At 52.7% G+C, this 24065-nt stretch overlaps 1 protein-coding gene across 1 annotated transcript in view; it reads left to right on the forward strand.

The window, feature by feature from the left end:
* Radil (Rap associating with DIL domain) overlaps window positions 1–24065 on the forward strand; it is a 72000-nt gene that overhangs the window by 35278 nt on the left and 12657 nt on the right. Inside the window, exons 3-7 of the mRNA XM_055598685.1 lie at window positions 10818–11065; window positions 12032–12661; window positions 15171–15208; window positions 21385–21545; window positions 23735–23847. Coding sequence (XP_055454660.1) covers window positions 10818–11065; window positions 12032–12661; window positions 15171–15208; window positions 21385–21545; window positions 23735–23847 — 1190 coding nt within the window. The remainder of the gene's footprint in view (window positions 1–10817; window positions 11066–12031; window positions 12662–15170; window positions 15209–21384; window positions 21546–23734; window positions 23848–24065) is intronic.

Genomic DNA, 24065 nt, shown 5'->3' on the forward strand with positions numbered 1-24065 from the left:
CTTCCCTTTATTCCTTCCTCCCTCTTCTGTTCCTCCTCTCCTCTCCCTCCCTTCCCCTCCTTCCCTTTTCCTCTTCTCCCCTCCCCTTCCTCTTCTAGTTCCTCCTTCCCTACTCTTCCCCTTCCCTTTTCTTCCCCTGCTCACCTTTCTCTTCCCCTTCCTCCCTCCCCTTTTTCCTCCCTCCCCCAACCTTCCATCTCCTCCCACTTTCATTTTGTCCTTTTCTTCTCCTTCCCTTTCCTTCTTTCCCCTTCTCGTTCTTCTCTTCTCTTCCTCCTTCCTCATCCTTTCCCCTTCCCTTTTCTCCTCCACTTCCTCCTTTCTCCTCTCTTTCTCTCTCCTTCAGTCTCTCTCATTTTCATCCTTTGGCTGCTGGGGATTAAATGTATAGTTTCACACATGCTAAACATTCTCTGCCACAAGCTGCGCCCCAGCCCTCAGGACTCAGTGAGCCCTCTTCCTGGCTTAAGGACCCCCTCCTCCAATCCTTCGCTGAGCCCCAAACCCCCACCTTTTGCTGACAGCACTGTTGGTCTCCATTTGTGAGGTCTGCTCATTCCAGCACCATCTTGGCCTACCCCATCCCCACTGACAGCTTGGCCTTCCCTTTCCTCAGCTTCCTGTCTCAGCTGTTCTCCCCACATCCTCCTGCATCGGACACTTGTTACAGCTGCACATGGTTTCCTCATACTACCTAACATGTCTGTAATTGTTCTTGACAGCAAAAAGACCAGCTTGAGACCACATGCTCTTCTCTTGGTGGAGATTGGGCACAGGGTTGACTCTGTCCCACTCAGCTCCATCAGGGCCAGCCGCAGTGCCGGTGCTGCCATCTGGAGGCCTTTGTCCAGCTCTGGTCACGGGCTGAAAACAGTCTGCATCCTTTCTCTCTCTTTCCATCCTTCCCTGCCCCCTTTTCTCTTGGCTCTCTCTGGCTTTGATTCTGCAACCAGCTGAAGAAATCCCTCAGATCAGAAGGAACACATGTGCCAAGGACCCCTTCTCTGCATTTTAAGATTAACGGATAAATGACCTTGATTTTTTTCTCCTGTGCACCACAACCTGGGAGTGAGCTCGGCAGAGACATGTACCCTCTGAGCATGCTGCCTTGCACTTACCCTGTTATCTGTCTCTCTATTCTGTCTGTCTCTGTCTTTCTCCTTGTGTCTGTCTGTCTCTGTCTCTCTCTTTCACACACACACACACTTACACAGGTTGCCTGGCTTTTGGCTACTTTATTGGGTTCTTTTACCTACTACCTTTTCCACCCCAGTTGCTTCCAATCCCACCCCCTCCCTTCAACAGTAGGTATGAAAGAAAGAAGGATAGAGGGGAAAGGGGGTGTAGATCTCTTTAGAGTACTTCCTTTTGATTAGGGCATCACGTTCCTTAGGGAAAGTCCAGTCTTCATCTTCATTAGGATATCTCCAGCCAGCAATCCAGCAACCAGCAAAAGCAGCAGCAGGAACCAGCAGCAGCCACCACTTTCTTTTAGGTCCTTGGCATTCTTTATATCCTTGCAAGAGTCCCCAAAATTCCAAATGTAAACTATTTTCAGCTGGCAGATTCACAGCCGTGCCAGGGCGTGAGGCAAATCTTAGCTTCTGTGGACAATTTGAAGCAGCTCCATATCCCACACTTCAGATTAAAACAAGGTTCATATAATAGAACTGTTTCTGGTTTTGTTTTGTTTTTCTGTTGTTTTGGTTTTGTTTTCAAAATAGGATTTCTCTGTGTAGCTTGGCTGTCCTGGACTCACTTTGTAGACCAGGCTGGCCTTGAACTCACAGAGATCCACTGGCTCTGCCTCCTTTGTGCTGGGATTACAGGCTTGTACCCCTGTTCCTGTAAAAACAAAACAAAACAACACCTAAAATTGGTTTTTTTAATAAAGCAAAATTCTCACTACACACATAACACACACACACACACACACACACACACACACACACACACCACCTCACATGGCTCTTTTGTTGTTGTTGTTGGTTGTTGTTCAAAGCCAACTGGAGCGGCATAGTGAGTTTTAAACCAGTCTGGGTTACAGAGTAAGAAAATGAGAAGAGAAAGAAATCTGCTAAATCTAAACATGGATTTACACATGGATTTTACTCTGTATTAGTTAATTCTGAGCTTTCACAAACAGGTGTGTAATAGTCAAATATATTTGGAATTCAAGGTGTGTATGTGTATGTGTGACTGTGTGTGTGTGTGTGTGTGTGTGTGTGTGTGTGTGTGTGTATGTGTATGTGTGTGTGTGTTACCTGGGATGAATCTTTTGGGGCTTACAGTTGCTCTGCCATTGAATACATGCTAGTCCTTAACTAGGCAGGTGCTCAATTATTGAGCCACGCCCACAGCCCCTCACTGGGGGATTCTAGGCAGGTGCTCAATTATTGAGCCATGCCCACAGCCTCTCACTGGAGGATCCTAGGCAGGGGCTCTACCACTGAGCCCCACCCCAGCCCCTCACTGAGGGATTCTAGGCAGGGGCTCTACCACTGAGACCCTGGGCTTCTTTCCAGTGCTACACTACACATACAGTAACATCCTCCATGTCCTAAGCTTGATCGAAGGGTCACATTTCAGTGTCCCCCCGCCCCCCGGAAGGCACAGGTTCTGGGAATGAGCAGTCAGAACTTCTGCCTGTCCTCCTGTGTCCACAGTGTTGCAGGTCTGCCCCAGGAACACCAGGCGAGCTGTTGAATCCCAGCCACTGCCTAGCTCCTGGTGAACCGGGGTTGCTTCCCAGTGTCAGAGGTGTGAGTGTGAACAAGAAAGCACACCTCACACCTGGGAAGCAGAGTAGACCCCGAAGGTGAGGACACTCGCATATCTGTCCTTTCAGTGCGTTGAAAAGCATGTCGTTTCAAAGCCTGCTCTCTCAATTAGATGTATACAGTTAAAAGGGATACTTTCTCATCGGTGCTTAAGACCAAATAAAAACAAAATTCCTGACTCCCTGCCAACTCCCCCTTCTTCCCAGTTGGCTGTCCCCAGAGGCCATGAGCTGTTTCTTTTTTTGGCATTGGTGTGCATGTGTTCATGTATTCGTGTGTGCATGTGTGTGCGTCTGCATGTTGGTTTGGGTGTGAATGCTTGTATGTACATGTGGAAGTCAGAGGACCGCCTCAGGTGTTGTTCCTCAGGTGCTCTCCTACTTTTGTGTTCATTTGTTTTGAGACGGGGTCTGTCACACACCTGGACATTGCCAGCTGGGCTAGCAGGCTAGCCAGTGAGTCCAGAGTATCTGCCTGTCTCGGCCTTCCCCAGGCTGGGACTGCAAGCACCTGTTGTCTTAGCCAGCGCATTATATTTGCCCTCTGGGAATTGGGCTCGGGTCCTTGTTCTTGCAAGGAAACACTTCACTGGCTGAGCCCTTCCCCCCTCGGTGTTTTACAATGACAGTGTTGTCCTAGCACTTTCTACTTTTTGGAACTTTAAATATTCTCTAGTGATTTTCTGCCAGAAACGTGAGCCGTCTACACCACCCCATTCAGGTGGTTTCTCCTCATTCATTGCGGTCACAGTTTGAATTCAATTAAAAGTCAAGGTTTTAGGGACTGTAGATGCAGTTCAGTTGGTAGCGTTTGCTCATTATGGAGGAAGCCCTGAGTTAGCTTCCTAGCCACACACCGACTGGGAAGAAGCCTGTTATCCCAAGCGCTTGGAAGGCAGAAGCAGGAGGATCAGGGTTCACAGAGTCATCCCCCGCCACAGTAAGGTCAAGGCTATTTTCTATTAAGTGAGACTCTGTCTCAAAAAGTGTGGGGAGGTGAGGCATGAGGGTCTTAGCTTTCAGGTCAGCCTGGGCTACATAGTGAAACTCTCAAAATAATAAGCAACTCAGGATTTTTGTTTGTATTTACTGCTTTACACACTGAAGATATGCCGCGTGTGGTGGTTTGAATAAAACAGCCCCATTGGGTCCTATTTTTAGATGTTTGCTTTTCAGTTGGTGGCTGTTTGGGAAGGATGGGGAGGCGTGGCCTTGTTGGAGGAGGTGTGTCACTGACGTAGGCTTTGAGGTTTCAAAAGCCCACACCAGGCCCAGGCATGCTCTCTCTCTCTGCCTCCTGCTTGTACATCAGGATATAAGCTCTCAGCTACGGCTCCAGCACCATGCACCTTCTGGAAGTGTAGGCACACCCCATTTTAAAAGTTGCCTTGCTCATGTGTCTCTTCATAGCAATAGCACAGTAACTAAGACACCAAGATTGATTTATCTCATCAACTTTAGCTTTTGTTGTAAGTGATGATGATCATTTTAGCCTCTCTGCTTTTTCTTGACACCTAACACCAAGGAGAGTCTGATTAGTTGAAACAGGGTAGCCTCAAACTCACTGCATTCCTTCTTCTTCAGCCTTCCGAGTGCTGGGATTACAGGCATGAGTTGCACTGTGCCTGGCATATTATTCGTTAGTAATTCAATGTGCTCGCTTGCTCTCTCTTTCTCTCTCTCCTCTCTTTCTCCAAAAAGTTCAGATGCATTATTTTTTGTTGTTGTTCTGGATTTATTGAGAGAGAGAGAGAGAGAGAGAGAGAGAGAGAGAGTGTGTGTTGCACCTTGTATGTGCAGGTACTGGAGGATGCCAGAAGATGTTGGAAGGAGCTAGAGTTATACTTGATAGTGAACAATTGTGAACCACCTGATGTGGAGTTGAACCCAGGTCCTCGGCAAGAACAGCACGCGCTCTTAACTACTGATTCATCTCTGCAGCCCCTTACTTTATTTGTGAGTGTGTGGTTTCTGGCTGTCCTGGAACTGTACATAGACCAGGCTAGCCTTGAACTCAGAGACTTTCCTGCCTCTGCCGCCTGAGGGCTGGCCCCTCTTCGGCTTCTACACTGAGTATTTCATCAGCTGCAGCTTCTTACAGTCTGTCCTTCTTGCTTCTGCCAGGCTTCGGCTGCCTTAGAGAACTAGTATCTGCTGTGTTTTTAAGACTTTATGATGTGATAACATCCAGACCATGCAGCATCTTTCACACTTTTTTCTTTTTCTTGTTTTGGGTTTTCTAGACAGGGTTTCTCTGTGCCTGGCTGTCCTGGACTCGCTTTATAGACCAGGTTGGTCTACAAAGTGAGTTCCAGGACAGTCAGAGGTACATAGTGAGACTATGTCTCAGGGTTGTGGGCGGGAAATTTAAAATGGATTCGTTACCTAGAGAAAGGCTGCCCATGTTATGTTATTCCTAAGTGGCTCTTCAAAAAGAAAAATGTTACTGGTTTTGCCATGAGTCAGTCTCCCTCCCAGGCTAGCTTTGAGCTCCCTTTGTAGCTGAGGATGACCTTGAGCTTCTGTCCCACCGGCTCCTACCTCCTCAGTGCTGGGCCAGATGTGGCTCACTGCACTCAGTACAGCAGTGCTGGGGGTGGACCCAGAGCTTCATGCCAGGCAAGCTCCATGTCCCCAGTTCACTCTTTTTGTTTGTTTGTTTGTTTGTTTTTGAGACAAAATCTTATTATGAAGATGAAATTGACTGTGAACTCACTGAGAACCATCTGAGGTGTGGCCCTAGCTGGTACCAGCCATCCCTTTCCAGGCTGTTTCCCTCACGTTAGAAAACCGCAGGAGTGCTGTCCCACACATCCAGCAGCAGGCTGCCTCTCCTGCATCCAGGGCTCTGGGCAGGGAACGCTGAAGTACTTTCCTGGCTGTGCTATTTCTAACCACAGAGCCAGGGAGGGATGCCCAAACACGAACAGGGGAGAGATCCACTGAATGAGGCCATGAGGGAAGCAGGTGATGTTCAGGAAGAGCCGTACTGTGCTTTCCAGGGCTCTCTGAAGCGGGAGCTGACCCGTGATGACAGCTGTGATGACAGGGACCGGCTCCTGTCAGTGCTGTCCCACCCCTGCCTCACTCATCTTTACCAAGAGAGCCGCATTAGCTGCCACCTTCTGTGGGAGGGGGGTGGCCAGCCTCATATTCCTGGAGTCCTCGTGGTCCGCACACTGATGTCCCGGCTGTACTTGGCACTCTTCTGTTCATTCTAAGCTCCAGTGCCAAAGGCACTGCTTCCTCCAGTCCCAGCTGCTTGCTCAGGTGTTTCCTCTGGGAGGCCTGCAGAGCCTTATGGGTAGACATGCCCCAGCGCATGTGCTCATGGAACACTGTGTCATGTTCATTTTGCTCCTGGATCTGGGAAGCTGTGGATGAGCAAATGCCAGGCTGGGGGCAGGGAGGGTGTGGAAAACTGTGGTCTCTGAGTTCCCTGAAGAGGGCACACCAACAACTCCAGTGTCTGTCGGGTGGATAGTCTGCTCTGTGGAACAACAGAGGTCCCCAAATTTGTACTTTTGTGTGTAAGAGATAAGAGTCTTGATGTAGCTCTGCCTGGCCTAGAACACTCTATGTAGACCAACCTAACCTTGAACCCTCAGAGATCTACCTGCCTCTGCCTCCTGAGTGCTGGGATTTCAGCTCCACACCCAGCTGGAAATACTCTGTCTGTCTGTCTGTCTATCTATCTATCGATCGACCTATCGATCTATCATGTTTCTTTTGTATGTGTGTGTGTGTGTTCCCACTCAAGCACATGCCTGGGCACACACGTGGAAGTCAAAGGACAACTTGTGGGAGTGGGTTCTCTCTTCCCACCTTGTGGGTCCTGGGTGTCAGGCTTGGTGGCGAGTGTCCCTGGCCAGGCTCATGCTTTGAACACTTGTTCCCACTGGTGGATCTGTTTTCAAGGTTACAGAATCTTTAGGAGGCAGAGCTCGGCTGGCCTTTGAAGGTTGTTCCCATCCCTGGTTCTGGCCTGTGTTCTATGCTTCCCAGTCCTCAGCCACATGAATTGCTGCTTCCTGCTCCCAACACCAAGGGTCAAGCTGCTTATTTTATTGTGCTCCACCCATCACTGACTTCCAGTCCATGATGTATTGTGGAGCTGTGAGCCAAAACAACAACAAAAACCCAAAACCAAACCACAACAAAAAACCCCTTATCTTTTAAGTGGTTTGTGTGTCAGATGTTTGGTCAGACGTGGCAAGGACTGTCACCGGGGTGTCCCTGAGATCTGAGTCAGAGCCTCTGATTGCAGTGAACTCAGCCACATCAGAGCAAGGCACGAGCGCCTTGGCTGGGACCATCAGTGTGGCAGAGGATGCCAAGGCCTGGCATCTTTACCTGTGACTAGTTTTCCATCCAAAATTGCTGTGTTAGGAACGGCTTTGAATCAACTCTTGCCAGTGGGCTTGTCTAGAGTGAGGATGTGGGAAATGGTAGCTTCCTCTGAGCTGTGTCTCACTGTTTCCTCACATTGGCAAATTCTTCTGGTTGGCTGTAGGTGGCATCTGGAGCAACCTTGTTCTTGACCAAGACTTGAGCTGTGTATGACCCGAGGACACATGCCCATTTGGCTGCCAACTCCCCGAGCTCCTTTTAGGTCATGTGACACCAGGTCTGAGCCCCTTAGCAGCTTCAGGGTATGCGCGGCCACGATGCCACCCATGGATGTTCTCCATAGCTTCAGGACTGGCTGTGAATGATCCTAGCCTGTGCTGGCCTCTGCTGGCCTTCAGAGGCCACACAGGGAGGTCACTGCTTACGGGCAGACCTGAGCTGATATGTCAGTAATGAGGTTCATGGGTCCAGTGGCACTGTGACCACAGCTCTGTTTCCAAGAATTCAGGGCCTAGAAGGCCCTCAGGACTGGTCTCCCTGACGCCATGGCTTGGGCCCTTGCCTTCTATGATGTTGTCTTGAGGAGGGAACAAGTCGGAAAGTCTCATGTGAGATGCCTTCAGAACAGTAAGAACCCATGATGCCCATTTGAAGAAGAGCTTTTAAGAGGAAAGAAAAACAACCAGGCATGGTGCACAGCCGTGCAACACCAGGCTTCAGGAGACTGAGGCAGGAGAAGTAGGAGCTGCAGGCTGGCCTGGGCTGTGTGGGAAGACCCTGTATCAGAAAACCAAAAACTAGGAAGAAAACCATAGGAATTGTTTATGTATAACTGACACCTAGGTGCCTGCCTCTGAGAGGTGTCACATTTGTTTAGAATTCTTAAAGATAAAATAAAGCCAGGCACAGTGGTATAGATTTGTAATCCCAGCCATGGGGAGACATTCAGGAAGATCTCATAACTGTCCTCAAAACAAAGCAAGATAGGGGCTAAGGAGAAGCTCCAGCCAGGAAAGCGCTTGCCTTACGAGCATAGGGACCTAATTTGAGCCCAGATTCCTCATTTTAAAAAAGCCAGAAGTGTGGTAGCATACAGCTGTCTGACCCCAGTGCTGGGAAGGCAGAGACAGGAGGATCCCAGCACTTGCTGGCCAGACTGCTTAGCCTGTTTGGCAAATTGAGGCTAGTGAGAGACTCTTAAAAACAAGGTAGGGCCTAGGTGGGGTCTCTGAGACCCACATGAGAAACTTGCTTCACAGACCCTTAATCTCCATGTTCATGCCCACTGCACGCACACACATACATATCACCCTACCAGAATACATAAGGAAGTAAATAAAAAGTGGTATGATAAAGTATGCCTGCTGTACACAAGGCTTCCTGTAAGCCCAGCATGTCCATCACGACATTCAGTTCCATCCCTCCTGTGAGCCCAGCCAGACTGTGAGTCCACTGCAGCCTTCCTGTCCTAAGAGAGGGCCCCGTGTGCACTTCTCCACAGAGCAGGAGCCATATTTGGGGTAGCATAGGGCCTGTACACTGCTGAGCCGGTGGTATTGAGGCAGACATCTTTCCCTGATGTACCCTGAAGTGTCATCTGCAGCATCTGCACACTGAGCTGTAGCCCACTCTGGGCGGGCTGCTGCGGTGCGTGTCCTTACAGCAGGTGACGGAGGAGGGAGGCATGAGCTCTGTTGACCCTGTGTGCCCATGGTTTTGCTCATGTCCCTACTGTAAGCTAGGCTGTGGCTGCTGCACCGCCTTTCCTGTCCAGGCCCCCGTGTGCTTCCTGAGGAGCTTGGGTACATAGCCAGCCCCTGCCAGCAGAGCAAAGGCCTGGCCCTTCATTCCCCGGTCCAGGCTGGAAGCTCACCGAGCCTAGCCAGGATCAGAGAAGGGAACCTGAGGGGAGGAAGGAGGCCCCTGCATTGTCGTCAGTATTGACAATCAGGTTAGACAAGCCTGGGTTAGGAGGGGCACCCGGGAGGGTGTCTGTTTTTTTCAGGACAGAATCTCAGTCAGCTGTATCTAATGTGGACCCTGACATGGAGCCTCAGGGCCTTCCGGAAGCCCTGGGAAACAAAAGAGGAAAGGACCACCTTAACTCAGCTGCTTCCGGCAATACCAGAACTGGGATATCCCCAGAAAACCCCTCCTCTCCCACCACACAGCCTTGAATTTGGGGAATGGTTTGGGGGAGGCATCATTTTGGACCTTGCTTTCTTCTTTCAGATCTGGCTCCATGGTTGTTCACTGAGGCCAAGCTGAGCAGCTGGCATTCTTTACAGATTGGGGCAGGGCAGGGCAAGGCAGGCCAGGGGGCGCCAGCCCCACCTGCTGGGCACCTGTCTCTTGCTGGGCTAGCCAGATGGGCTCTGCAGCAGGCGGAGCAGCCTCATAGCCTGGCACTGCGGCTGGCCAGCCTCCATCCTGCAGCCCCAGCCCCCTGCGGGCTGCAGATGCGCAAGCAGCTTTCTGCAAGGAAGGGCAGAGCTCAGAGCTCAGCCACCAGCTCCCGGTAAGGTGCACGTAGCAGCCAGTTCCTGGCCTCCCTTCTGGCTTTTGTCTTGTTTGTAGTGGCTGGAAGAAAGGATGCTACAGACAGGGACAAAGCTGCATGGAGGGGACTCAGCAGAGGGCTCAGGGAAGAAGGCTCCAGGGTCAGTTGGGAACATTGAACTGGTCCCCAGGGTTCCATCCATCCTGCCGGGAGCTTTCCCACAGTGGTGCTTTAGAGAGTATTTCCTGCATTTGAGCGCATGAGGGCTTTCAAGTTGTTTCGTGGAGTGTAATGCTATTTCCCAGCGTGTGAATTCTATGTGTTTATGTTTCTGTACTTGCGCGTTACACACAGGAGAGTGAAGTGCAGGATTTGTGTGCATGTGTTTGTGGCTGCATGAATATCTGTGTTTTATGGTGTTTGTGTGTTACATTTGTTTGTGCATGTGTGTGTTTGTGTGTGCATGTATATTTGTGTACATTTTTACAAGGGCTTCTGTGTACATTTATACATCATTATTTATTCATTATATTATTTATATATTATGTATACATTAGTGTGAGTATGTATATTTGGGTGCATGTGCACTTGTGCCTAAATGTGTGTTCGTATGTGTGCTCCTCCTCCGGCCTGCCCGGGGTTCATGGTGCCCTCCAGAAGGTGGCAGCCATGCTGTGGCAGAAGCAGACCAGCAGGTGACTGACTGGCAGTTTGGCCCGTTCTGCCCTGTAAAGTGAACAACTGGCTCCATCGCTTCTAGCCGGAATACCCTACCCCAGAGTTTCCTCTGACACACATGGGCTTGGAAAGACAGGGCAGGTGTGGCAGGGACCCGGTGATCCGGTATGAGCAATGCTGTTGTAGGGGACATGTTTCTGGGTTTGGTGACAGGGACCATGGTGCAGGCTAAGGTATGTGATGGTCACCTCTGAGCAATAAGGAATGGACAGCTGGGCTACCTGCTCTGTGGCTGCCTGTTGGGGCAGGGCTTTCTGGAGCTTCCTCACCATCAAGGCAATGCCGAAACTTCCAAAGGACATGGCTCTCGGCCATAGGCCTCCTCCAGACCTTTTCTTGACAGAATGATGACAGCTGTCTAAGTGACTCAGTGAGAACCAAAGTCTGGACAATCTGAGAAGTGGGTGTGATGAGATCTCTGACCACTTTCCTTCGCTCACTCTGTTCCAGGGATAAACGCCCAAGCCCGGAGGCTCCAGCGTATCCGCGCCAAGGGAACCCCAGCCCTCACCTCAGAGGCTGCCCAGAGCGCGCCACCTACCCGGCTGCGCCGTACAGTCAGCGAGACCAGCCTCAGCCCGGCACCCACCCTACCCGACGCTGCCCAGAGCCCCGAGGAGCCCGTCCCTGACAGCATGCGTTACTCACTGTACCAGTGCCCGCACCTGCTGCTGCTGCAGGGCTACAGCCAGCAGCATGTGAGCCACCCCAGCCCCAGCACACCGCCCCTTCCAGCCCACGGACCTGGGGTCAGGCCTCAGCCTCCCTCCCACAGAGGCAGCTCTGGGGCCTCTCCTCTGGCTATGAGGCCGCTGTGGAGATGGGAGGGGGCCACAAGGTCATTGCCTGTGTCCAGTTATCAGCAAGAACTGTCACTGACCTCAGCCCTCTTTGGGTCTTTGTGCCAGACTACTTTTCAACTTGTCTAGGGCCTTTGGGATAGGGGTGTGTGTGAGAGAGAGACAGAGAGACAGAGACAGACAGAGACACCAGGGCCTCCTTGGCTAGGTGACAGTGGGACCTGATCATGACTGTAGCTGTGCTGTCTGAGCACCCCCTTCCCCCCTTCTTTTTCCTTTTGGAGACAGTCTTCCCCTGTAGCCTAGGCTGGTGTGAAACTCACTGTGTCACCCAAGCAGGCCTTGAACATGGTCCTTCTGCCTCGGCTTTCTTCCTATATGTAAGGTGACTGGTGTGTGCTAGCAGACTCATTTCCCAGAGCCATTTCTTACTTCTTTATCTGGGTCCCGAGGAGCCAGCCCTTGACGACATCCTACCGTCACTTATCCACGGGGGGGGGGGGGGGGGGGGGGGCGGGCGCCGCGCCTGGGCGGCCCCTGCGGGGGGGGGGGGGGGGGGGGGGGAAGGCTGGGCTCTGTCCTGAGATGCCCCATGCTGAGCTGAGAACGAGGAGCAGGGCTACACCGCTCTCTGGGTGACCTGGGGAATCGGGCAGCTCTTAGCTCATGGCTGGCAGACCAAGCAATGCCCTCGCCTCTTGATGGGTCTCTTCTGTATAAGGAAGCAGTGTCCTCTGGGACAGGCTGGGGTGCCCAGTTGAAGTAAGTGACCTTGAGGTGGCCAACTGCAGGCTAGGAACGCTGCTGTGTGGGCGCGGGCCTGGCTGGTGTCACGCCGCCCTAAGTGGCCTGTCTGCTCTTTAGGACAGCCTGGTGTACGTGCTCAGCCGGGAGCTGCACACCGTGGGCCAGCGCACACCCTCCAGCAAGCCCAGCATCAGCCTGTCCGCCCCCGACATCCTGCCCCTGCACTGTACCATCCGCCGCCACCAGGCCCCAGGAGGTGGCCGGGCCGGGCCCCGGCTCGTGCTGGAGCCCGTCGCTGGGGCGCCGGTTTCAGTCAACTTCTCTGAAGTGGGGAGGAAACCCGTGGTGCTACAACATGGCGACCTGCTCTCCCTGGGTCTCTACTACCTGCTGCTGTTCAAGGACCCTGGGCAGGCGCAGCCGCTGCCTGCCTGTGCCCTCGCCCGTCTCGGGGCGGCGCCACAGAGCTGTAGGATGTGTGGTGCGGTGCTCAGAGCCCGAGGGGCTGCTTCCTTGCCTGCTGCTATGGTCCGGAGGCGGTCCCTGCTCCTGGAGTTTGAGCCGGACATGGAGGACACCCTGCTGCAGAGGATCATGACGCTGATCGAGCCTGGCGGTGATGACCACAAACTGACGCCTGCCTTCCTCCTCTGCCTCTGCATCCAACACTCGGCCACTCGCTTCCAGCCGGGGACCTTCAGGCACCTCCTGCTCAACATCTCCAAGAGGGTGCGAGACACGGTCTGGGTGAGTTAGGGTCATGGCCGGTGTCTTGACAGGATGTTGCTAGATGGCTGGGCTCTGCCTGCCAGGGCTGAAGGCCTGCTGCTGCTCTGCTGTCCTCACAGCCCCTTAGGTTGGGGAAAGGGCTGGCTTCTCCATTTTCACCTTTTTCCTCAGCAGGCCACTAGGCTGCGCATTGTAGGCCTCAGTGTAGCATTTTGTCTTCAGAGTGAGTCTGAGTCCTCTAGACACTGCCCATGGGCTGAGTTTCCACCAGGTCAGTTTGGTGGTAAGGCCGCAGGCAGGCAGCAGGTGGCTGCTGGCACGTTCCGTCCAGGTCAGGGCCTCTCAGTATGAGCCAGGAGAACTGGGGGCGGATGGGTGGGAGCCTCATTGGGGAGCCAGTCCTGTTATATGTCATGGGATACTTAGCAGGGTCCATGGCCTCTCCCGATACAGCCTGTCCCCTTCCTGGCCACACACATATGAAGGAATCTTCCTGCAAAAGCCCAGCAGTGCCACCTGCTGGGCTGTGCCAGCAAAAGCATTGGAATAGGCTGCCTGGGGTAGCTCAAGGTTTCCGCCTCTTTGTTGGCTCCCTGCCTGAAGGTGACCTGGTTCCCGGGGACCAAAAGGGTCCCTGTTGCTCAAGGATGTTGGAGGCCTTCAAGAATCTTGATTTTGCTCATCAGGATTCAGGGCCAGAGAGGAATGGATCCCAGGGGCTGGTCAGTCCCGCTAAAACAGAGCTCTAGCTGCAGGGTAGGTAAATAAGTAAGTAGAGAGTGATAGAGGAACACACGCGCGCGCGCGCGCTCACACACACGGGAGAATATACACTGGGACATAACAGGAAGCATGGCAGGAGGCAGCTCATTTTGTTTATAGAGTATTTGTTCTATCGCTCCTGGTGTTTAAATGGCTGGTTGTTGGGTGAAATGGAGGCTGTGCCATTTCTGTCAGAGGAGGTGGGGGTTGTTTGCAGAAATGAGAAGAAACCTGAGTTGGTGGAAAAGCCATCTAAGAGAGGAACTAGCAGAGCCCAGGTGTCTGAGGTTGGCTGCCAGGTTTTTCATGGAGCTGGGAAGTGTGGTGTGTGTGTGTGTGTGTGTGTGTGTGTGTGTGTGTGTGTGTGTGTCCTATGGCACACGTGTGGAGGTCAGAGGACAACCTATGCAATCAGTTCTCTCTTTTCACCTTTTTATTCATGTATTTTATTAAATTTGATACCTCTTTAATATTTGTTGAGGAAAATAAAGCTTATGAAACCCCTAAAGAGGGAATATAATTTTTGTTATGAGAGAAATTCCTCTCATCAAAGATGGAAGGTGTAGGAATTGGTGTCACATAGTTTTTAGAAATAGGGGCCCTAAGGAGTGGAGAAACGGCTCAGCACTTCGGAGCACTTGCTGCTCTTGCAGAGGACCCACACCACACAGCTCACACCTGCCTGTAACTCCAGTTTCTGGAGACCTGATGAACCTCTTCTGGCCTCCAGCCCCCATGGGCACTGTACTCATGCGGTACACATACAGATAAACACACACACACACACAGGACAGAATCAAAAATAAAGATTAGAAAAATAAATAGGGCCAGGCGTAATAGTGCATGCCTTTAATCCTGGCACTTGGAAGGCAGAGGTAGGCAGATCTCCATGATGTCAAGGCCAGCCTGGTCTACACAGTGAATTCCATTACATCACAGCCAGGGTACATAGACCCAGTCTCAAAAAAATACAGCCACCCCCAAAAGAAATAAAGATTCTTAATCTAGAAACTAAGGCCTACTTAAAAGTTTATTTATTTAATTTTTTAGATTTATTTATCTATTTATTTATTACGTATACAATGTTCTGTTTGCATGTGCACCTGCACCCCAGAAGAGGCAGCAGATCTTACTCTAGATGGTTATGAGCCGCCATGTGGTTGCTGGGAATTGAACTCAGGACCTCTGGAAGAACAGCCAGTGCTCTTAACCTCTGAGCCATCTCTCCAGCCCTAAAAGTTTATTTTTAAATTATGTTTGTTTGTTTGTTTGTTTGTTTGTTTGAAACAGGCCCTCACAGCCCAGGCTGGCCCCCATCTCCCAAGTGGGAGTGCTGGGTTTACAGCTGTGTGTCTCTTTGCCAGCTGCTGCCTCTGGTAATGTCTTCAGTGCTAGGAGGAGTAGAAGTCAGGATCTGCCCACGCCTGCATACTTGACAGGTCTGAGGCTTGTAGGGAGTCCCCATTACCAGGTCTGACACCTCTCCACTGAGGAAACTCCGAAAGACAACGTGGGGTGGAGTGGCTCCACATCCCTTGAGGCAGCCCTCAGCCCATGTGCTTGCCAGTCAATACCACCTCACAACGGGGCCAGCCAGGCTGCAGCGAGGTCCCTGCCTTTATGTGGGCTCCAGGGATAGAATTAGGGGCTCTGTGGCAAGTACACTTTTCACTGCCATCAGCAGACTCCGAATGACGTGTGTTTGAGTCCCAGTGCTGTTCTGTCCTTCTCACGTCTGCTTTTGTTTTACTTTTTTCCTTTATAGGAGAAAACCAAAGAACTGGCGGAAAAGCAGGCACAACTGTAAGTGTGACCTAGTTACGGTTCCTCCCTTGCAACACCACGTTCCCTGCAGGCTCCTTGACCTTGGCTCCAGACTGAAGTCACTGCCCTCCCCTTCCTTTTCCCCAGCCATCTTGGGAAACGGTAATGGGAAATTCCCTCGTGGGCCCGGTGGTGCAGGCACTTGATAGCTGTACTTTTTCAGGCCGAGGCAGAAGGATTGCAAGTTCAAGGCTAGCCTGGGCTACTTATTGAGTATAAGGCCAGCTTGGGTAGCTAACTTAGATCGTCAAAATTTTTACCTTAAATGGTAAAAATAGCTCAGTGGTAGAGCTTCTACCTAGACTCTCTGGCTGAGTGGCTGGGAGTGCAGGCAGCAGCTGACCACCTGCCTAGAACCCCAGGAGTTGGAGGAGTGGCTGAGCGTAGCCCACCTGCCTAGCACCAGGGAAGACCTGGCTCCAGTCATGAGCTAAACCAACCGCAGACACTGCACGAAAGGCGAAAGGCACGCCTGCTGCTCAGCGGTGGAGCAACTGCCTAGCATGTGCAAAACACACACACACACACACACACACACTGAATTCCCCAGCACATCTTCCACACAGAGAGGGAAGTTCTTTCCTGAGTTGCCCCACGGCTTCTTCCCCGGGTTAGCACACCCTAGTCCCTCTTCCATGGACAGCACATCTGCACACTGGTGGGATCATGGATCATTCTGGATTATCTTCCACCAGACCGGCTGACGCAGAGGCCCGTTTGCCTCCCAGAATGAAAGGGCTTCACAAGAGGCCCTCTCTGTGCGAACTGTCAGGGTAGCAGCAGCAAATCTGTCCGCTGCAGACAAAGAGGGAGTCTGTGAACTGCATGGCCTTTCTAGCATGGCTCTTCCGGCATATTAGTCCTGAAAAGTGATGTTCAGAAATTCATGCCCGGGCTAGGGCTGCGCCGTAGTTGGTAGAAGGCTCACCTGACATACAGGAAGCCCAGGTGGCCATCCCCAGCACTGCATAAATCCCAGCACTCAGAAGTGAAGGCAGGAGGATCAGAAGTTCAAGGTCATCCTTGGCTACATAGGGAATCGAGGCCAGCCTGGGCTCCACGAGACTGTGTGTTTAAAAGAAAAGGTTCTTAGACCTGTGCAGGTGCCCACACACACCAGCGTAGCCCTGAGGCCTGCTCTCCTGCCCAGGCTGAGGCCGAGCTGAAGGTGGTCTCCTGGAGCTCAGAGCAGCTGCGAGGAGGCCGGAGATGGGAGGCCAAGGGCTCCACCTGCTGCTAGCATGTTCTTAATTCAGAATCAGCAGCATGCTGTTGCCTATGGGTGCCGCAGAGTTGTGCAGCAGCCTCCTCTGTGTACAGCAGGGCTCTGAGTGAAAGAGGACAGTGGGCTGGGATCCTGCCTTTCTCAAAGCCCAGCAGGTGGAGGTAAGCACAGGCTACCTCCCATTCCTGTCAGTGTCAGAGGCCAGAGCCGGGAAGTGAGAGTCAGGCCCCCTGCATCTGCAGCTGCATGGGGAGACCAGGTGCTGCCTCCTGGCCTGAGCCGGCTCTGTGAACTAGCCGGAGGCAGCGGTGATACCGAAGGGCAACTGCCAACATGGCGGGTCTCAGAAGAGCTGCAAGGGTATTGGTCCTGCTGGCTGGGACGAAGGGCCTGCTCCCAGGACAGCCAGGCTTGAGGGGGCCGAGAGGCCATGGAGATGATGGGAGAGTGCTAAACCCTCCTCCTGCTGCACTGGGACCTCCCCTCCCGGGGTGCATGTGGCAGGGTGGCCTGCAGCCTCGGTGCATGTGGGCTGAACGAAGTGTAGGAGTGGGGCGGACCCTGCTTCCTTACAGGAAATGCCGCTGTATTTGCAGAACTTTCAGAGTTCTGTTTTCATCCCTAATGCATGCTTGCTTTTTTAAATAATCCTTTTTTTCTTTTGAAAATGATGAATCATACGAGAACACAAAACTGTACAGAGCAGAGTAGTCTCATGACCTCACATCTGGGCTCAGGTTGGCCACAGGCTGCCAGATTAACGTGTCTCTTCTGTGACTGATAATTAATGTTCTTCTGCTCTTTGGACATGGAGTCTGCTTCCCACACTTCCTGGCCTGGCAACCATGCACTTCCAGTCCAAGCCCTTATGTTAGGCTATGCTTTGTTGTGTTAGCTAATCTTTCATCACTGACAAGATACAGGACAACCAGCTTAAGAGAGGGAGAGTTTGTTTTGGCTCATGGTTTCACAGGGCTCAGCTGAGGGCTGCCTCTGCACCCCTGGGCTGTGGTAACGCAGCCTCCTCCTCACAGCAGGCAGAGGAGGGCCAGAGCTGCTCACCTGTGGCAGTCAGGAAGCAGGGAGAGATGCCCATGCCCACAGGCTCCTGCTCCCTTCCACTTTGTTCCGTGTAGGTCCCCGCCTGTGGAGTGGTGTCACCCACTTCCAGGGTGACCTGGGGGGCCTCTACCCTGTCTCACTGACCCCAGCCCTTGGGTTTTTTAATTAGAATCTCACTGCTCAGCCCAGGCTAGTCTGGAACCTGTTTCTAGCCTAGAACTTGAGAGTTTCCTGTCGCTACCTCCTAGGTGCTAAGATCACACGTATGTGCTGCCACGTCTCCTCCAGCCTGCTTATCTGTGTTAAAGGATTCTTGCTGTTTCTGTATACTGTACCAAGTGTCCTTGGAAAGACACACTTTCCTATGCGGTTAGACTCGCCCGAGTGCTCTTAAAGGTACTCCTAAAATATTAACATCTTGGGTAGGGAGAGGAGTAGTTAGTTGATATGTATTCGCCATGGAGCGGAAGAACTTGAGTTCTTGATAGACAGACAGCAGTCACATTAAAAAAAAAAAGCCATACACATACGTGGTGGTACGCTTGTAGTCCCAAGCACTGGAGATGGAGATACAGGGACACCGCAGGGCTCACTGGCCAGCAGCCTAGCCTACTCAGTGAGCCTTAGGTCAGCGACACCTTGCCCTAAGAGCAAATCGACAGTGCTTGCGAGGAACAGTACTTAAGGTTGTTCTCGGAACCACACACACACACACACACCGCCACCATACTCATATCCCACACAGACACACACTGCTACCTCCCTGCTGTGCTTTCCACACATACCACCTAAATGTCTGGAGCGGCCTCATACCTCCACATAGGCCCTCCATCACCCACGGCACCACAGCCCCACCTCCAGCGCCGCTCCCACACTACACACACGCACCCTCCTGACCACAGCTGTCCCCCCCCCCACCTGCTCCCCCCACCAGACACACTAACATTTCCTTCTCTGCCTCCTGCCTCTCACTTTCTTACTTGTTTTGCTCCAGCCCTGTTATATCCCTCCCTGCACCTTATGCTGTAATTTGCATTTCTAATCTGTGTTTATCTCAACTTGGCCTTGTTCTTTTTCTTAGCAGTGTTTGCTGTTTTTTTTTTTTTTCCCTAATCATCATTTCTGGTTCCTCTCCCTCAGCGTGGACTGTTTTCCTCCCAGTTGATGTCATCCTGGGGTGACTTTGTGCAGCTGTGTGCTGACCCACCTCTTTGACTTGGGGTCAGAAAAATGTGTCCATTTGCCTTGCTCTGTGTGGGTGTGCCTCTGTGTGTGTGTGTGAGTCTGCGTGTATGCATGTGTGTTTTGAAGCTCGAGGAGGCCATGTCCTGCTCTAGCATCTGCCTTATCCTCTTGAGAGAGTGCCTTTCACTGAGCCTGGAGCTCGCTGCTGTGGGTTAGACTGCTGGCCAGCCAGAGAGCTCCCAGGAGCCTCCTTTCCTGGAGGGCCACCTTAGGGCATGACGGGAGTTGCTGCTGCTGGGCTCTCCAGCTGCTTTACTTCCCAGTTGGGGCCTTCCTGGAGAAATGGAGGGGCAATGAATTTTGAAAACAAAAGGGAGCCAGGCTCTGAAGAGTGAAGTGAATGCTCTTCTGACCGTGCGCAGCTCCTGTGCGTGCCAGTGGATAGGTCAGGCTGGGGCGGAGAACTCGATGCTGTGCAAGCTAAGTGTGGCACTAAACTCCCAAGCCTGTAGCAGCTAACGAGAGAGATGGGCGCCAGCCAGCTTCTTCCCCACCCAGGCCCAAGACCCAGAGGTCATCATTGTTTGTGGACTGAAGGGAAATTAATGGCTGGGTAGAGTGGGGCCTGCAGGAGAGTCTGGCCGCTCTGGGACAGCAGGAGAAAACCAGACCCTCCTTCATGACTCTTCACATCAGCCCCATTTAGCCCCCAGATGTCCCCACGGGTGTGACCTTTGCCTTCGGAGCCCCAGACTGTGTGGGAACCTCAAATGGCAGGCACTTGTGGCCCCACAGTCTTCAGCTTTGATCTTCTCCAGGCTGGGTTAGGGAGCCCTATGTCTGCTTCTCGGCCTGCACGTTGACCTGCTCCGTGACAGGTGGAATGGCAGCCCCTCAGGACCCCCCCAGAGAGGGACACTGAGGCCACCAGTGAGAGATTCTGGGACTTTCTCCTCACAGGAGGTCAGCCCAGTCAGATGTTGGGGTCATCCTTCCAAGGGAGTATGCACTGTTCCAGAAGCACATGCCTAGGTGGGATGTTGAGCACTGGCTGAGGAGGCTTATGGGAGAAACCACGACCCTGAGCCCCAGGGACCCAGGGTGTGCCAGGCATGGTAGTGCCAGCATTTGGAAAGCTGAGGCAGACAGTTCATTAGTTCAAGACCAGCCTGGACTGCATGTCAAAATTCTATCTCAGTAAACAAACAAACAAATAAACAAAGCAATGAATGCATGTTGACATTTTGGTGAATTGTCAGGGCTCTAAGCACAGCACATGCGAATACAACAAGTTGACAGGAGTCTGGTTAGGACAATAAAACGTAGATAGATGCAAGTCACTTGAGTGACTGACACCCACACATCTCTTGGGACTGGTGTATGAGACTAAGCAGGGGAGATGGTTTGGAGTGTCCTAGAGTCTGTGGGGGCCAGGCTAGGGCCAGAAGGACATCAAGGAAAGCAGGCGCCAGCCGTTGCCACTGTCCTCTGAAAAGGAGATGCTTATCTGGAAGGTGGCAAGCTTGGGGAGAAAGGAACTTGCCTCTGGCTGGTTATAGGCGGGGGCTGCAGAAGGCTTGGATAGTTCAATTGATAAGACTCCTGGCCCTGAATCTGAGGAGGGGTCTGAGCTGTCCAGGAGCCCGCCTGGGTGTCAGGTACCTGGTAGCCCCTTGAGCGGTGCCTAGTTCTGTTTTCATTAACCAGAGTAACAGTGCCCCCTTGTGGCTAGCACACCAACCTGCAGAAGGAAGTGTGGGAAACAGGATGGTCCTGGTCCCCTTCAGACCAGGAGGTGACCTCCAGTGACTGTGTCCACGCTGGGATTTTCTAATGGTTAGTCCAAGTCTGAAGAACACACTTTGCTTTTCACCCACTTTCTTTTCTTGTGCTGCTATGGACCTCACCAAGGACCTTGCACAACCTAGACAGATGCACGGCCAGTGAGCTATCTTCTTCAGGTTCTCATTGGTCGTAGGCAAACATTCTAATGCTGAGTTTCAGCTCCAGCACACCTACTCTGGAATTCTAAAGAGGTGCTCTAATGCTGAGCCACAGCCCAGCCCCTCACTGGAGGATTTTAGGTGGGTGCTCTCCCACTGAGCTAGCCCTCAGCCCCTTGCTGGGGGATTCTAGGAAGGGGCTCTACCACTGATCCACACCCCAGCCCTGATTTCTGCCTCTTGCTTCCTCACCTTCACACATTGCTGATGTCCTTCTCTGATCAAGTAGTATTTCAGTAATCTCTCAGATAGTTCTGTCAGTCTGTTTTCTCTGCGAATTGTCTCGTTAAGTAATCTGTTAAAGTTCCCTTTTCTTTGTCTAAATAACATGTTTAAACCCAGGTTTCTTGTCCCAAAAGCCATGGATGGCAAGCCCCCTGCACACACTCTGTGCATGTGTGTGTGCGTGTGGTACACACGTGCTCCAGCATTCACAGCTGCTGAACATCGGCTTCCAAAAGAAAGCTGTGAAGGCAGTCCTCTGCTGGTGCCTGCGGCTGCCTGGACGTGCTTCACGTTAGGTTTTGGAGCATCTCATAGGCTCCTGACATCTCAGGAATCGACAGTGGTGCTTGCTTCTGTTAGTGTCCCACCAGGATGATTGTTCCCATACAGACGGATCAGCAGACTCGGCTCCTCACCTGCACCCAGGGTAATCTGTAGCCTTTCTGTCTTGGTAGCCAGGAACCCATCTCCTGGGCCAGCTTCCCCATGGCCGACCTGGTTCCCGACCTGCAGCACATCCTGTTCTGGATGTCAAACTCCATTGAACTGCTGTACTTCCTGCAGCAGAAATGCCCGCTGTACATGCAGAGCATGGAGGAGGAGCTGGACGTGACAGGTATGGCCCTTGGGATGCCCTGGTTGAGCCCCAGCCTCGGGCACAGCTGGCAGAGCTGTGGCTTCATACACACATACCTGCAGTGTGGAGCTGTCTGGGCCCCAGGCCAGTGGTTTGGGATGGCGCACGAGGCCAGTGTTGGTGGGTTAGGCTGACCTGGTGCCCCGAGGCCTGCCATATGACACTTTGCTGGTCTGTTTTGTCCTGCGCCCACCACACACATGCACTGTAGAGTGTTCTGATGTGCTTGAGGGAGGCTGACAGTGTGCACAGGCGGCTTGGGGGACGACACACAGGCTCACTTAATCCAGTGAGGGCTTCCGAGGTGTCCTGCTCTTGCAGAAAGGAAGAATGCTGCCAATCCCAGCTTAAGATGGTAGATGGGCATGTCAGTGTCAGGGGAGAAATGTGGGTAGGCTTCCTTAATTAGCATTTCCAAATACTCAAACTCCCAGAACATTCTAGGACAGGTGGATCCACCGAGGGGTGGGGTGGAGGGGCTCTAGGAGGGTGACATTGTGAGCTGTGCTGGGGACATGGCTCAGCTGGCACAGTGCTAACTGCACGGGAGTGAGAACCCGATGCCATCCCAGCATCCTCACACTCACAGTCTTGGAAGAAGGAGGCTCCCTGGGGCTCACTAGCCAGCCAGCCTAGCCTAAACAGTGAGCCTCAGATCCCAGTGAGAGACCCTGTTTGAAAAACCAAGGTAGATGGCCCCAAGGAATGATGCTGGAGGTTGTTTTCTGGTCTCCAGGCACACGCACACACCAGACAAACACAAGGCGGTGGAGTGGAGCCAGGCCTTGAGGTCACAGGTGGTCTCACTGAAACATGTCTGCTGACGGCAATGCTGGAGATAGTCTGGGAGGCTCTGACAGAGCCATGGAGACCTGCGCTTCCTGTGTCCTGACCATGCATACCAGGACCTGGAGCCGCTCACGCTCCTTGTATCCCTGGGCTGTTTCGGCCTCCCCCAGGTGCAAAAGGGACCTTGTGGCCCTGCCGCTGAGGGCCCACGCTCTAGTGGGAGGCGGTGCTGACTGCATCTGCGTAGTGGCTATGTCTACCTTGTGGTCGCCTACAGAAGGTGAGGCTGGTCTCCTCAGTGCTGAGGAGCACCTGATCCGAGGGCCCTGTGGCTTTGTGTCCACTGGATACCATCTCAGGTGTCTGCCTGGTGTCTTAGGCCCTCTCTGGAGTGTACTGATCCTGCTTCCTCTCCTGGTCAGCCCACTCTCTGCCCTTGCACGAAGGGTGAGGTGAATCTGGATTTTCAGGTGGCTTTGTCAGCAGCAGTCTGGGACTCTGTTTCCCTTTTATTTTTTTTCTTTTTTCTTTTTACTGTATTGTTGTTGGTTTTCTTTGTTTTTGTTTCTTTGAGACAGGGTTTCTCTGTGTAGCCCTGGCTGTCCTGGACTTGTTTTATAGACCAGGCCGGCCTTGAACGCACAGAGATCTGCCTGCCTCTGCCTCCGAAGTGCTGGGACTACAGGCGTGTGCCACCACTGCCTGGCTTTGCTTTGGTTTTTAGAGACAGGGTTTCACTGTGTAGCCCTGGCTGGCCTGGAACTTGAGGTGTAGATGAGACTGGCCTCTGCCTCCAGAGTTCTGGAGGTTTCCGTTTTCTTGAGAGATTGTTTTGATGCCATGGCCTTGTGACAGCTTCCCAGGGGCTGATGTACAACCTTTTTCCTGTGCGGTAAAACAGATGGGCTTCCGGGCCGGCTTGCACTTGCTGCCGTGGAATAGCCATTTCTGATGGAGAACACAGCCTGTAGGCTTGAGTCTCTTAATCCAGCTACTTGGAGGACTGAGGCAGGACTGAGGCTCAAGGCTAGTCTTGGTAGCCTACTGAATGACATGCAAGGAGAAAGAAGGAAGAGAAAAGAAAAGGAGGGAAGAGAGAGAGAAAAAGTGTCGAGGGAGGGCTGAAGGAGGAAGAGCCGTCTGTGCTCTGTCTCAGTAGCATGGAGACGTGTGTGTCAGCTCTCCCTCTCAGATTGCCCGGTGTGACTACTGGGCAAGTTTGGGATCACCATACCTCTGCAGCCACATGGAGTGCTGACAGGCCGGGCAGAGCCCCCAGCAAGTAGCTGGGCAGACGGTGGCGTCATGACTGCTCATGGCTGGGGGCTCCCGTGCACTTGCTGTGCTGGTGAGCCGCCTCTGTGGCCCCTTTCCCACAGGCTCCAAGGAGTCGCTGTTCTCCTGCACACTGACGGCCAGTGAGGAGGCCATGGCGGCCCTGGAGGAGGTGGTGCTGTATGCGTTCCAGCAGTGTGTGTACTACCTCTCCAAGGTGCGTGCTGCCACCGCGATGTTGACAGCGCCTCTCCAGGGCCTTGGGCAGGAGGGAGGGACTGGCATGAGCCAGCTCCAGCAGGGAGGAAGCAGCCACTGCTTCCACTCAGGCCTTTGCTCCTGCCCTTCCCTTCCCCATACCAGGAGTGCCACCATGAAACAGCCTTCTGGTCATCAGTCATGGTGGTTTTTACCGCACAGTTCGGCGACTGCCAT

This window comes from Psammomys obesus, unplaced genomic scaffold (genome assembly GCF_907164565.1).
Source record: "Psammomys obesus unplaced genomic scaffold, mPsaObe1.curated_primary_1811, whole genome shotgun sequence".
NCBI classification, from domain to species: Eukaryota; Metazoa; Chordata; class Mammalia; order Rodentia; family Muridae; genus Psammomys; species Psammomys obesus.